At 35.9% G+C, this 15,547-nt stretch overlaps 1 protein-coding gene across 15 annotated transcripts in view; it reads right to left on the minus strand.

Moving 5' to 3' along the window:
• RABGAP1 (RAB GTPase activating protein 1) overlaps positions 1–15,547 on the minus strand; it is a 156,035-nt gene that overhangs the window by 86,107 nt on the left and 54,381 nt on the right. For 9 of the 15 annotated variants that reach the window (XM_081588666.1, XM_081588667.1, XM_081588671.1 and 6 more), the window contains 4 exons: positions 15,211–15,313; positions 14,519–14,688; positions 6,040–6,214; positions 3,331–3,424 (listed from right to left, as the gene is read on the minus strand). In XM_081588666.1, the coding sequence (XP_081444792.1) occupies positions 3,331–3,424; positions 6,040–6,214; positions 14,519–14,688; positions 15,211–15,313 (542 nt within the window). Of the gene's footprint in view, positions 1–3,330; positions 3,425–6,039; positions 6,215–14,518; positions 14,689–15,207; positions 15,314–15,547 lie in introns of all 15 variants that reach the window. The other 6 variants (XM_081588662.1, XM_081588670.1, XM_081588660.1 and 3 more) reach the window with 1 other exon arrangement.

Here is a 15,547-nt window from a genome sequence, read left to right on the forward strand (position 1 = left end):
CTTCTGTTCATGGAATTCTCCAGGGAAGAGTTCCCAGACCAGGAATCAAACCCATTGCCCCCTGCAGTGGAAGCCCAAAGTCCTAATCACCGGACTGCCAGGGAATTCCCTAAAATACTTTTACTGGGGGAGATAAAACATCTTGAAAAAGAATTTTCAGAAGTATTGGTATTAATTTACAAAGTGCTTTTGCATTTAATTTTACTAGATCCTCACAACAACCATTTGAGGTATGTGGTAGTATCTCCAGTTCTACAGATGGAGAAAGAAGTTCAGGGAAGGTGATTAAGAGACTGAGATAGACTCAAACTCAATGAATGCTCTATCTGTTACATCACAGCTGCTTTGTGATTTGAGAGCCACCATTACTGAGTCAATAAAGCAGGATTCTGACATGGAGTAATTTCTGTGGTTATCAGATTTAAGCACAAGTTACCAGGACTTCCCTGGTGGCTCAGACGGTAAAGTCTGCCTACAATGCGGGGGACGTGGGTTCGATCCCTGGGTTGGGAAGATCTCCTGGAGAAGGAAATGGCAACCCACTCCAGTACTCTTGCCTGGAAAATTCCATTGACAGAGGAGCCTGGTAGGCTACCATCCATGGGGTCATAAAGAGTTGGACACGACTGAGTGACTTCAATTTACTGGTACAAAATGACCACTATCAAAATATTGTACAGAAAGGTCTAAGACTTTTCTCAAAATTCTCCCAGAACTCCAGCAGAATGAAGGACAGTACATTTAAAAGTTATTAATTCTGTGATGAGCTAGCACCCTAATACAAGAGCTACAGACAGTTTAACATAGTTTTGGCTTTGCTTAGGGAATTAAAAAAAAAGATAAACACACACACACACATATATATATGTAAGTTGAAGAGCTGGAAGTAGAAAGGACTAAAGTAGTTCTATTATCTAATCCAAGGATTGGCACACTATGGCCTATGGGACAAATCTGGCTCACCAAGTGTTTCTGTAAACCAACTCTCACTGAAACACAAGCCATTTTTATTTATGTATTGTCTATGGCTGCTTTCACACTGCAACAGCAGAGGTGAGTAGGTGCAACAGAGCCTATTGGCCACAAAGCCTAAAATATTTATATTTGGCTCTTAAAAAAAAAAAAAAAAACTAACCCTAGAATTATTTGATAACACAAGCTTGATTTATACTAGTAAAATCATTTTCAGAATAATTTTATGTCACTGATAATAACTCAGCCAACTATTTTATTACTGACATTAGTTCTCTTAACCACTAAAATTCTCATCAAAACGAACTTGGAGAATTAGAGCACAAAGGTATATTTATTATAAATACTGACACTAAAATCTAATGTAGAGTTAAATAAACCAGTTTTGGAATCAGACCTGACTGTGTTAAAAATTCTGAGCCTGCTGTTTACTAACTAGAATTGTTGACTTAATCTCTAAGCCAGTTTCCTCATCTATAAAAATGGATACTATTATAGTTGAAATAGAGCACATAACTTAGCACAGTACTGGGCACAGAGTAAATCTATTACTTCTTACTATGATTACTACCATTACAACATCTATAATTCTTAATCTACAATAATCCTGCATGGTGGTTCTACAGACTTGTATTTTGCAAATGAAGACAGATTCTAAAGAGTTAAGTGACCTGCCCAAGATCATACAGCTTAGAAACAGGAGAGGTAGGACCTGAAACCAGGTCTACCAGGCTCTAAAATTCCATGACACTGTGATGATTCCTATCGTAAAACACTTATAATAATGATGAAAAAATAACGACAAAATAAATTGAAGAAGAGAAACTATATTATTATTTCTAAAGACATGACTGAAATCAGCAAAAAACAGTTACAAACATCCTGAAGATAGGTGAGACAGATGGAAAGTTAGTTAACATATTTGAAGGAGTAAGATAAGGATATCATTTCATCAAAAGAATAACAAAATGGATAAACAAAGTCCGATAACTAAACAAATTTCAAGCAATTGTATAAAACGCTGGTGGGTTCATTTTATAAAATCTAGAGCATTTAGAGTCTAAATTCTGTATTTAAGTAATTTTACATACACCATTATATAACCCATGTCAAGACTCAATTACATTTCTATTTTAGAGCAGAAATCTTTTTATACAGATAAAATTTCTGCCAGCAGCAGTCCAAACACTCCAAATTCACTGAACTGAAAATATACTGCGATGAGAGCATCAGCAGGTTTGTCTCCTGATTGCTGAAGGAATACAAAAAAGTAAATGAGAACTATTCCCCTGGGGTGCTTCTGCAGAGGTCATTTATTAAAACCACTTGTGTAAAGACAAACCATGCTTTGGTTTGCATTCTCCTCCTGTACACATCTGACATTTCCCAATTGGAGGGTGTTTTACCGAAAGCGTAAAGCTTTGTGAGAGTGCTAGAAGCAGATGATGCCCATTTGTAGTCCCATCCCTTAAGGCACAAAGTTTTTTTTTTTAATGCTGAGACACAATTTTACTAAGAACAGAGTGAAGGTTTCGACAGTTAAAACTTCAGAAAAAAATCAGACTCCAAAGTAACAGGTCCATGGGGAGTTGGTATGATAACCCTAAGAACCAGAAAGTCAGAAACAGAAAACTATTCAGATCACTTTCAAGTTCAGCTCTTTTCAGCATATACTGGCATCCTACACAGTGGGAAAAGGAAACGACATAAACATCTCACCAACCTGATTTACCAGAATGTCTCTGATTTCACTAATAAATTACCTGAAGGTAGTGTACTCTTTTTAGAGAGTCTATAGGATATTGCTTAATACTGTCATCAAACTGTCTCTTGAGCTGATGAGAAATTCCTGAATTTTACAAGTGTCAGTAATTGGTAGAGCAATAAATATATACCATGTTTATAACATTCTGCTCTGTCACTTGAGGCATATTAACAGAGATAGGGAAAAATCCCACTGCAGTCTCTATCATGGTTCTATGCATTGTGTATCTTCTAAACTTTCCTGATTACTGTGTATTGCCTTAACTACTGTGTATTATCTTAACCAGTGGGCAGTTCCTACCCACTTCAACATAAATGACTTCTTTCCTTATTTATTTTCTCCATGGATCCCATGTTTGCATAAATATTTCTGCAGCAATGAGAACTTACTAGGTTTCTGATACGTTGAAAGCTGATTTCAGATCTTCACAACTTCACTACACTTATAAACCTCTACCAACAGAGATTCTACAATGTGAACCTCATACTTAGGTTTTTATTATTGGCTCCAAAACTGAAAAATGTTTGGCAAAATTCCCTACCCATAACATAAGAACTGCAGGTGGAAAGGAGAACTATTCTATCACAACTTACCATTTAGACAGCAGTTCTCCCCATGTTTCAAGAATTTTTTCTGCACATTCTTTGGATACATCACCAGATCCACTCAAGAGAGGCTCATCGTTATCTTTAATAAACAAAACACACAAAAAAGGATAACAGAGGTAGTTATGCTAGCCAGAAGAATGACCTGGAAATCTAACAGTCAAATTTGAAAGATTTCATTGGGAGCACAATGTCATAACTTCTCTCTTAGTATATAGTCATAAATACAAGAAAAGTAAAAATGGCCCTAGGTGGAATGTTGCTGAAACTCTTTATTCTCTTGCTTTTCATATACACCTACATAATGTCAACTGAAGAAAGAGCCATATGACTATAAAATGATAGGACTCAAAAGTATGGTATGTTCTCTTACCTGTTTCACAGCAAACAATGTCATACATGAAAATATACAGCAGTCATGTATAACAGTTAAAAGCGCAAAGCATGCACGCATAAGCTTCCAAAATAGAAAATCAGAGTATCTGAATAAATTCTGATATACATTTACAATCCAAACTTGTTGACACTTTTTAACATAATGATCTAGCAAAATATTAAGTGCACATTAAATTAAAATAAGAACTAAATCTTACGGAGCTATGATTTTTTTCTTTCCTCTTATGTTTTTATGACTTTCTAAATTTTCTATACTGGCATGGATTAATAGGAAGCATAAAAATACTTTTTAAAAAGGACCAAGATGAATCATTTCAAACTTTGTTCAAGTAATCAGGAAATGTAAATCTGAATACAACTTTAAGGATTATAAGACTGATAAAGGAATGTGAGAGAATTGAAAAAAGTGTAATGAAAGTAGTGGGAAAATAAGATTTACTTAATCTTCTTTGTTGGACACTTTGGGAGTTTTCAACTTTTTGCTACAAATAATATTAGGATGAACAGATCTCATTGCTTTTATTGGGTATATGCCCAGAAGGGAACTTCCTGGGTTAAAAAATGCATGCTTTTAAGGATTCTGAAACTTAAGACAAACTGCCTCCCAAAATGGTTTTACCAACTGACATTTGTACTAGTTGGGTAAAAGAGTACTTGCTTCCATGTCAGCTCAATCAGTGCTGTTTCTAAATGTTTTTGTTAAACCTGCCTTTAAAAAGTTTGGATGTTAAAAAAAAAAAAGTTTGGATCTTAAAAAAAAAAGTATGGATCTTAACATCTCTTGATGATTACATCATGAATTGGCATCCCTTCCCTGGTGGCTCGGACGGTAAAGCGTCTGTCTACAATGTGGGAGACCCGGGTTCGATCCCTGGGTGGGGAAGATCTCCTGGAGAAGGAAATGGCAACCCACTCCAGTATTCTTGCCTGGAAAATCCCACGGACAGAGGAGCCTGGTAAGCCACAGTCCATGGGGTTGCAAAGAGTCAGACATGACTGAGTGACTTCACTTTCACTTTCTTTCTAGTGATAGTATATCTGAGAGTACTGATTTTAAAGGCTCAGAAATTCAGGATATTTATTACTAAACCTATTTACATTATAATGTCTTGAACATCATCAGCAGTTTTCACAGAGAGTTCGGGAAGAAGACAGACTGAATATAAGTGAGACCTCCACAGATGAATAAGGAAAAGAGAACGGCTCAAGGGCAGTGAGATAATGTCCCTCTGCTTCACTATTTTCCAGAGTTGCCTGTACTCGAAATGCCTCAAGTAATTTTCCACTCATTGAAAATGTCAATATAACACAATGCCTTTGGGTGATGGCAGCTATTTTAAAACGTATTAAAATTTACAAGAGATAATTCCTTTAAAGAGATTAGGAAGACTTATCCTAAGTTGATTAGTCATAGGAAAAGTAGAAGTTATGGGGAACAACAGGAATTGGGAAGTCAGCACTTGCTCTAAACTTGGAAAAAGTACATATAATCATGGACATGTATTTCTTCTACCCCAATCAAACATTCCTATCACCCTGATGCTTTTGTTAATGTACTTTTTTTAGCCAGAAGTACCCATACCAGAACATTTATCTCTGAATTCTCCTTGCACTTTAAAAGTTCCAGCTAAAACAAGTCATGGTGCTCCACCACATACTCCACAATGAAAACTGAATTTTCTCCTATAAATTTCCAGAACACTCCCTGTGAACCTCACATAGATGTATACCTCATATGACTTTTCATAATCAGCTTGTTTTTGCCCTTAAAAATAAAGCTCTGGTACAAAACGCCTTCCAAACTTTCATTTTTCCTGTATTCCTTCCCTCCATTTCTCACTTTGACATAGTATGTTTTAACACAGATTGACAGAAAAATTCACAGACATAACCATGAAATAAAGAGAGGGGGGAAAAAAAAAGAACTGGTTGATTCCTAGTATTTGCCAGTGCGAAAATCCAATAATGTATACATCAGTTGAGATGAAAACATTTATTTAGGTAGCAGCTGTGTCAATTTGCTCTAAAAATGTGCTGTATTAATTCACTAGGCTAGCAGAGACTGTTTAAAAAAAAAAGCACTAATTATAAATCTCATTTTTTCTAACTTGGCTATAATTACCTCAAAGAAAGTCCTATGGTAATCATTTTTTATCTCCCACAGTCCTTTGCATAGACTCTCATAAATATTTATTAAAAGTATTCAAAATACTATGTCACTTTATCACTTCCCTGATAAAACTGTAATGATCTGTATAGTCCACCACCCAAAATAGAAATTAAGTTTCCCCTACAATTTACCTTCCTCTTCATCATCTTCTGGAGGAGAAGGTATCATTGAACTCTGAGATCCTGATTGTGGCAGGCGAATTGAGGGACTGGCTGTAGTTTTCCTCCTCTCTCTCTCTGATTCACTTTCCAAGCATACAACTTCGTATAAAGTGTCAGCATTGTTCTTTCTCTCCTTTTGCTTTATCTTAAAGAGGAAAACACGTTATTTATCAAGTGATAAGAAAAATTTTTTTAATTGAGCACTACTTCTGATTTTACATAAGATCTGAGAATAAAAAGGTATTACTTTGAATATCTAAACTAAGCGCAACCTTTTCTAAGCAGAAAAACATATGTCTAGGCTTAAAACCCTTAAGAAAATAGGATATTTACTGAACAGGACTCTAATTCTGCAATTTTATTTACTGTATTCAGGCTGTATCATCAAACATCCAACTACCAATATTTAGTAAGTTAACTTAAAAAGTTAACTGTTCTGCAGATTCCCAGTTACCTTAAAGTTTTGCTCAAGGTTTCCTATATAAAACTGTACATAAAAAATGTTTTAGAAATAATCTAAAACACACAGTTTAAGACTAAGAATGTCTTATCTCCATGCCCCTACCACCAAATCCTTTAGCCTAGTGATAACAGAATAGGTAACTTTTCTTCAACTGAAAGCTATAGCTGGGGGGTGGGAGGAGAGGTAAGTGACAGAAAAGAGATTAATGGAGTTCACAAAATTTTTGATAACTCCAATTGTTTTGTATTTTGGGTTTATCTTGAGGCAAGCACAATAACATTTTAAACTGACCTAAATAAAAAATTAAGAGTAGGGAATATAAAATTTTACCAGTACAATATTTAAATACATTAATATTCCATATTACAGTCAGTTTGAGGAGGAGGAAAAAAGAGTGAAATATAGCGCAGGAGGAAAAGACAGAACTGTAGGAAAAGATACAGAGAAAACTAGAATAGAAAGGCAGCAACACCAAAGAGAAAGATATACATGCATGAAGTAAAAATACAGAAGGGGAAGGGCAATAAGAGGTTCATTAGAAATATCAGGCAGAGAGCAGATATTACCATCTTAATGTTTATTTGGATTCTTAAGAAAAACTACCCCAATCCTAGAAGGCTAACATAGCAGCAACAGGTCCTTTCAATAGCATCCTGAAGCACTGTTTGATTATGTAGTTGGTAAACATTTCTGTAAAGGGTCAAACAGTAAATATTTTAGTCTATGTGGGCCAGCAGTCTCTGGTCAACTCTACCATTATGGTGCAAGAGCAGCCACAGACAGTGAGTATGACTGTGTTTCAAAAATTTTTTATGTAAACCACTGTCAGGCCAGATTTGACCCACAGATCCAGATGTGCTGACTGTTTTAACATGTACAAAGGATTACTTAATTTTCAAGATGAACATATGACTTAATTACTTACTATTAATTAAAGGACCCAGACTCTGTGAAATTACATATTAACCTGTAGGTTTGTGACCAATAGCTACACAAATAATTTCTGTCCAATAGAAAAGATAACCCAAAGGTTACCTACAGCACATTAAACACTTTTGTTTCTAACCCACCAATCTTGTTCTAATATTCTTTTTTTTTTTAAGAAAAGACTACATAAATTCAAGTTCCTCAAATATCTGGAACCAGTTTTACCATCTTACTAGTTCCCTCATTACTTAATGAATTATATTAAACTCGATGACATATGTTCATTCTAAATTTGCAATTACAATTTTTAACTTTCAAATATTATGCTTTGATAGGTCAAAGAATTTACTTTTGTTTTGCTTAAATTATTCTCTAAAACATTAGTTAATTGCTTTCTAGAACAGTTCAAAGATCGACATAACGTTTTACGTTTAAAATTTTTTTCCCCAGAAACTATATAAACGTAACAACTCCTGCACTTCACCTTGAAACTCCCCTTTGAGTAATAGTGACCAGAGCAATACTGTCTGTTGGAAGTCAGATAAATATGGAGTCAAGATGATTTGTTAAATGGAAAAAGAAAATTCTACTTTTACAAAAGACAAATCTAGTAGTCACCATCTTAACCAAGTTATCATACATCTTAGGAATAGTTCAGTAACCTGTGGCTCCTGATCTAGCAGTTCAAGAATTCTAGCACAGAAAGCATTTTCTATCTTGAGAGGTACAGTGAAATACTACATATGTGCGAGTGTGTCCGTGTATACATACGCATGGGTTTCCCAGGTTACAGGCTTCCCAGGCGGCACAGTGGTAAAGAATCTGCCTGCCAATGCAAGAGACTTGGGTTTGCTCCCTGGGTTGGGAAGATGCCCTGGAGTAGGAAATTGCAACCCACTCCAGTATTCCTGCCTGGAAAATTACATGGACAGAAGAACCTGGTGGGTCACAGTCCCTGGGGTCACAAAAGAGTCGGATGCGATTGAGCGCATGTGTGCGCACACACACACGCACGCACAAACACACACACCAAGTACACACACAGTTAGAAGCTCAGGTTTCCAATATGGATGGTTATACTAATTACTTGTCTATGAACATTGGTCACATCACTTAGTCTTTCAGACATTAGCTTCTTCATTTATAAAATAATAACTTTATAAAACATTTTAAGACCCCTACAGTGTCTTTAGCAATGCAAATTTTGTAATTCTATACCTTTAAGAATTTAAGAACGATTAGTTAGTCTTTTTCCTGGGTGGCTCAGACGGTAAAAGCGTCTGCCTACAATGCGGGCGACCCGGGTTCGCTCCCTGGGTGGGGAAGATCCCTGGAGAAGGAAATGGCAATCCACTCCAGTACTCTTGCCTGGAAAATCCCATGGACGGAGGAGCCTGATAGGTTCCAGTCCATGGGGTCGTGAAGAGTCGGACATGACTGAGCGACTTCACTTCACTTCTGTTGGTCTTGTATTCACCTTATGTTACTGTTGGAAAATCTAGTCTTTGGACCATTTCTTTCTCTTTCTTTCCTCACTAATTTTAAAAGTTTCTTCTCTAATATGGTGCCATCTTAACTTAGGAATCCCCACAGTTGGGAACGGTTCCAGGCTAAAAAGGAGCTACTGAGTCACCAGATAATTTTAGGGAAAGGAAAAAGAATAAATTTTTAAACATGCATTTTTAATGACATTTCTATAATTGTTTTTCCATGCTGTTTAGTCGCCAAGATGTGTTCGACTCTTTTGCGACCCCATGGAATGTAGCTTGCCAGGCTCCTGTATCCATGGAATTTTCCAGGCAAGAATACTGGAGCGGGTTGTCATTTCCTTCTCCATGTTTTCCCATACTTATGGCAATAAACAGAAACTATATATTGAATATTTAAGAAATTTTGTCTGTAGCAGTGTTTCCTTTTCTGTCTAGTGAGAACTGCAAAAAGGTTAAAATTTCAAATTATGTTTAATTTGACTTAAATAAATCCCCAAAATGCTCTTATACAAAGAAAGGCAAGAGAAGTACATTTCTATGGGAAGAACCCTGGCTAATACTCTTAGAAGGCTTATGGTATCAATCTTGTTCAGGCTTATGGTATCAATCTTGTTCACATGACATCCCATAAAATCTACTATTTTACATCTTTGGATCTATAAAATATAAACACTATCCTCACTATGGAATATGGATCACTATGGAAATTATGAGACAGAAAATGTAGCTAGTCCAGTGATTTCCACAAGAGGGCCTCATTTAGTGGTAGCTGCTATTAATTTTTAAAGCCAAGAATGTAAAAGAGGAAATTAATAAATTTAGATTATGTTAGAAGGAATGAGAATTAAGAGTGTCTTAAGTGCGCTAAGGCAGGAAAAAAACTGTTCAAATTCTTCATACTCTCTCTTCTCCCCTCAACTGACTACCCATCACACCCACCCCCCAAGATATCCAAATAAGGAGAAAAATGAGAGATTATTCTTAGGAATTCCCTGCTCTCCTCCCAGCTTCCACATATAAACTTCGGCTTTTTGGAAAGAAAATATTGACAACTTAGCCTATGTTTAGCTTGTAACTTTAGCAAAGCATCTAGAATAGTCTATCAGGCTAAGTCTCAGGCATACATTATATTTTTGGCTAGTTTATGCTGACAAGTCATTTGTTAGCCTTGTTAGATACATTATTCTAGATCAAATCACAGAAAAAATACTCCTGTAAACCTATGCAATCTTTGAATCAAAAGCTGTATAACATAAGTCCTCAAGGTAAAAGCAAGATCAGGGTAATCTTAATCAAAAGAAACAGAATTTTGTTTAAGGAGAATAATTTTTATATACAAATTTATACTAAAAAATATACAATTAATTTGCTGGCTAATGCTTACTCTAGAAACTACTAAGAATCATTTCTATCTACTCTTTAAATTTGTAAAATAATGCTTGCAAATTGGTTTTCTTTCTGAAGCATTCTTTCCCTGAGGCTAACCACTAAATAATCAATGCTGTTCTGATTTCATGACTTAAGTGTTTTTTTCTGTCCCACTGACATCCCTCTTAATAATAATAGCTAAAATGCATGAAGAACATGTATGTGCCAGGAACTATTTCAAGTATGTTATACAGTTTCTCACCTACTGTCAGAATAAGACTATCAGGAAGAGTCTATCACTGCCATTTCACAGCTGAGTAAACTGAGGCTCAGAGAGTTGAAGGAGCTTGCTCAAAGTCCTAAAGCTAGTCAATGCTAAGATCCATGTACTCTGACTCAAAAGCCAAGTTCTAGATGATAATCCTATAATCCTTTGCTCCTGTCACAGTGAAGATCTGGGAGAACAATGCTAGGACCCATGTTTACTTTTTGTCTCTTAGTTCAGTTCAGTTGCTCAGTCGTGTCCTACTCTTTGCAACCCCATGAATCACAGCACGCCAGGCCTCCCTGTCCATCACCAACTCCCAGAGTTCACCCAAACCCATGTCCATCGAGTAGGTGATGCCATCCAACCATCTCATCCTCTGTCGTCCCCTTCTCCTCCTGCCCCCAATCCTACCTAGCATTAGGGTCTTTTCCAGTGAGTCAACTTCTCGCATGAGGTGGCCAAAGTATTGGAGTTTCAGCTTCAGCATCAGGCCTTCCAATGAACAACCAGGACTGATCTCCTTTTGGATGGAGTGATTGGATCTCCTTGCAGTCCAAGGGACTCTCAAGAGTCTTCTCCAACACAATTCAAAAGCATCAATTCTGCGGCGCTCAGCTTTCTTCACCGTCCAACTCTCACATCCATACATGACCACTGGAAAAACCATAGCCTTGACTAGTTGGACTTCTGTTGGCAAAGTAAAGTCTCTGCTTTTAAATATGCTATCTAGGTTGGCCATAACCTTCCTTCCAAGGAGTAAGCGTCTTTTAATTTCATGGCTGCAATCACCATCTGCAGTGATTCTGGAGCCCCAAAAAATAAAGTCTGCCACTGTTTCCTCATCTATTTCCCATGAAGTGATGGAACCAGATGCCATGATCTTAGTTTTCTGAACGTTGAGCTTTAAGCCAACTTTTTCACTCTCCTCTCTCACTTTCATCAAGAGGTTCTTTAGTTCTTCTTCACTTTCTGCCATAAGGGTGGTGTCATCTGCATATCTGAGGTTATTGATATTTCTCCCAGCAATCTTGATTCCAGCTTGTTTCTTCCAGCCCAGCGTTTCTCATGATGTACTCTGCATAGAAGTTAAATAAGCAGGGTGACAATATACAGCCTTGATGTACTCCTTTTCCTATTTGGAACCAGTCTGTTGTTCCATGTCCAGTTCTAACTGTTGCTTCCTGACCTGCATACAGGTTTCTCAAGAGATGGGTCAGATGGTCTGGTATTCCCATCTCTTTCAGAATTTTCCACAGTTTACTGTGATCCACATAGTCAAAGGCTTTGGCATAGTCAATAAAGCAGAAATAGGTGTTTTTCTGGAACTCTCTTACTTTTTCGATGATCCAGCGGATGTTGGCAATTTGATCTCTGGTTCCTCTGCCTTTTCTAAAACCAGCTTGAACATCTGGAAGTTCATGGTTTATGTGTAAGATAACACTAAAAAGAAATTCTAGTTCTGCTTGCTATCTTTTTCTAACTATAACCCAAAGGGCTAACATGGACACACTGGAACTAAAATACTTATTGCTACAGAAAAGTATACTCAAGTAAATCCACATACAATATTATAATCTTGTATAATGGAATTTCAATGTTATATGAAATAAAATTCATATTTTTTTTGAGAACTATGTTCAAGATGTTTGGCATAAATCAGTGAACAGGACAGATTAGAAATACTGCCTTAGGAGGTTTCTAACACTAAAAACACTTAATAAACAACAACAAAAAGTATATTTTGCAGTATATTAGAAGCTAACACCCCTGTATGTAAAAAAAATTTTTTTAAGTTTATCAACAGAGAGGGAATTGGCAGTACCAGTGGATAACCGGGCAAACTGCAGTGTTAAATGGGGGTGGTGAGGAGTTGCTAAGAAATCTAACCAAAGACCTGAAGAAGACCTGAGGACTTGAAGGAGGTGAATAATAGCAAGTGGAGTCCAGGCAAGAGCATCTGAAGTAAAAGGAACAGTTAATAGCAAAGGCCCTAAGAGCATGGTTAGAGCAGAGGAAGCAAGCAAGAAGAGGAATTAGTTTACAATAGGCAGCAGAAGAGATAGGGTCTTATAACCCACTACATGGACTCAGGATTTTATACAGTAAAATAGGATTAGAGAATTTGAGCAGAAGAATGATGTGATTTGACATTAGGCTGCTATACTAAGAATATATCAAAAGGTCACAAAAATAGAAATAGGGAGATGTGTGAAAAAGCAATTCCAATAATCCAAGTAAAAACAATGACTCAGATGAAGTTAACGTAATCTAGGCGGTAAGAAGTGGTCAGCTTCTAGGTATGCTTTAAAAATAGAATTTCTTGACAGACAGGATATGGTGTGTGAAAAAATAAAAGAGTAAAATTCTTGGTCTAAGTAACTACTAGGAGAAGATGCCCATAAACTGAGATAGTAAAGACAGGCAGGCAGAGTATTTTATGGGTGAGGGATGCGATAATGACATCTTTTTTGGACATGGTAAATGTGAGATATTCTGAAGCCCAAGTGAAAGAGTGGTATTTGAGGAGGAGGAAGTAATTATCTGTATCAAATGCTCCTGACACATTAAGTAAGATGAAAACTCATATTGACCACTGGATTCAGCAATTTAGGTCACCATGAACTTGATTACTTTGAAGCAATTTTGACAAACGAAAGCAAAGAAAGGAGCAGTAAGTTGTGGGGCAACTGGGGTCCCAGAAAAAGGCTAAAAGAAGGGAACAGAAATTTTATCTGCTGCCCACCACAAAAATGACAGAGTATAGAGTTTGACCGAATTAACTTTTTTTTAAAAAAAAAAAGTTCAATACTCAGAAGACCATAACATAGTCTCCATAGTCTAAGCATTTAAAGTGTCTAATATATAATCCCAAAATACTAGATAAAGAAACATGAAAATGTGGCTCTCCAGACTCAGATTTAGCAGTCCAAGATTTTTAAAGTAATTATATTAAAATTATGCTCAAGAATATAAAAGAAGATCTGCTTAAAATAAAGATCAAGGAAGTAATCACATAAGAAACAGAAACCACTGAACCAAATGGACATTCCAGGAAAAAAATACCAAGATCTGAAATTTTTAAAAAACTCACTGAATGAGGTTAACAACAGATTGGAGATGACAAAAGAAAGTGTCAAGTGAACTTTAAGTTAGGTCAACAGAAAGTATCCTATCTAACGAAAAAAAGAAAAAAATTTGGAAAAATAAAGAATCTCAGAAGTCTGTGGGATAATAACAAAAGGTCAAAAATACGTATGACTGGAATCCCTTGAGAGAGAAGAGAGATGTGGCAGAGAAAAATCTGGAAGAAATAATGGGTCAGAATTTGCCAAAAAATGGTAGAAGAAAAAAAAAATAAACATAAATTAAAAAATTCATGAAGCCCAGCAAATCTGAAGACAAACAGAAAGAAAAACCACACCTAGGCACATCATAGTTAAAGGTCTAAAAACCCAAGATACAAAATAATATCAAAAGCAGCCAGAGAAAATGACCCATTACAAATATAAATGCATGCTGACTTCTCCTCAAAAACAGTGAGAACAACAAGACTGTGAGATGACATCTATAATGCTGAAAGTAAAAAACTGTCAACCCTGAACCCTATATGCAGAGAAAATATCCTACTGGAATAAAAATGAAATAAAGACTTTCAGATAAAGAAATCTGACAGTTCACTAAAAGAAATTCTAAAAGAAGCTGTTCATGTTTAAGGCAAGTGAGACCAGAAAGAAACCTGGTTCTTCAGGAAGAAATGAAAAGCAACAAAACAAAAAATAGGTGGGTAAAAATGAAAGACAACTTTCCTCTTTAATATGTTTAAAATACACATGACTATTTAAAGATCTAACTGATAGCTTGGATTAACGATAAATCGGCCTCAGAAGTGACTTCTCTCATTTCCCCCTCTATATTTATAGAAAGGTATAGTACCTGTTTTAGTTTCAAAAAGAAATTTTCAGTAGTACTACGTTTGCTGAAGGGCCAGAATAATCTTTCGTTAGGTGAGCAAACTCGGACTTTTGTCTCTAGAAGAAAGCGAACAGGCTCCTGTACCTCTGTTATTACCAAATCAACAGCTGTGGTCATAAACAGCACTTTATCTAGGGAGAGAGAAGGGAGAAGCAAATTTTTTAAGTGGAAATAAATTTGCTCACATAATTAAATTACAAGTTTTAAATGACATTCAGATAGAATATGAAACAGCTTGAAAAAAGTTTATGCACAGCATATCTGAAAAGCTACACAGGAAATTAGTCACAGTGGTACCCTTTAGGGTGGGACACTAGAACTGTGGCACACTTTTATTTTTCCTTACATATCCTTTGAATTTTAAATGATATGTACATATATTATCTCTCCACAAAAAATACTTAGAAGCCTGTAAATAAATAAGTATATAAATAGAAGAGGAAGCAGGAAAAGAAAAAAATGAAGAAAGGAGAGGGAGGAAAAAATACTTTGTTTACAGGTTAAAGTTAATAATAAATTCAAAGAACTATTCAAATTCCTTGGTTTCATCAGAATTAGATAAACATTAAATATTTCTCGAATAAGTAGAACTAAGATTTGGGTATCCTCTTGGGACTAAAATTTCTGTTCATGATGTCACCAATCTGCACCACCTTTAGGAGTTTCTTCATTTACAACTTGAAAATGTGGGGATTTTGGATTCCAGCTCCCAGTAATAACATAGGACTTTCCATCTGAACTTTTGCCCATAGATTCCTAAAGAAAAGAGTAACAACAACATTAATGCCAAAAAAATAACAACAGGTAATCCTCATTCTGCTGCCTTTAAAAAAAACAGAAGTTGTAAAAATATAAGAATATGAAAGATGATCATATGTATATATATACATGAAAAGTCAGGAGTATATATGAATGATTACAGTTAAATATGTGCCAACTATTTATGCAACTGCTCCTGAAAAGTTACATATAAAGTAAATGCTTGCAAAT

The sequence above is a fragment of the Giraffa tippelskirchi genome, chromosome 4 (genome assembly GCF_054371585.1).
Source record: "Giraffa tippelskirchi isolate mGirTip1 chromosome 4, T2T-mGirTip1v1.2.pri, whole genome shotgun sequence".
NCBI classification, from domain to species: domain Eukaryota; kingdom Metazoa; phylum Chordata; class Mammalia; order Artiodactyla; family Giraffidae; genus Giraffa; species Giraffa tippelskirchi.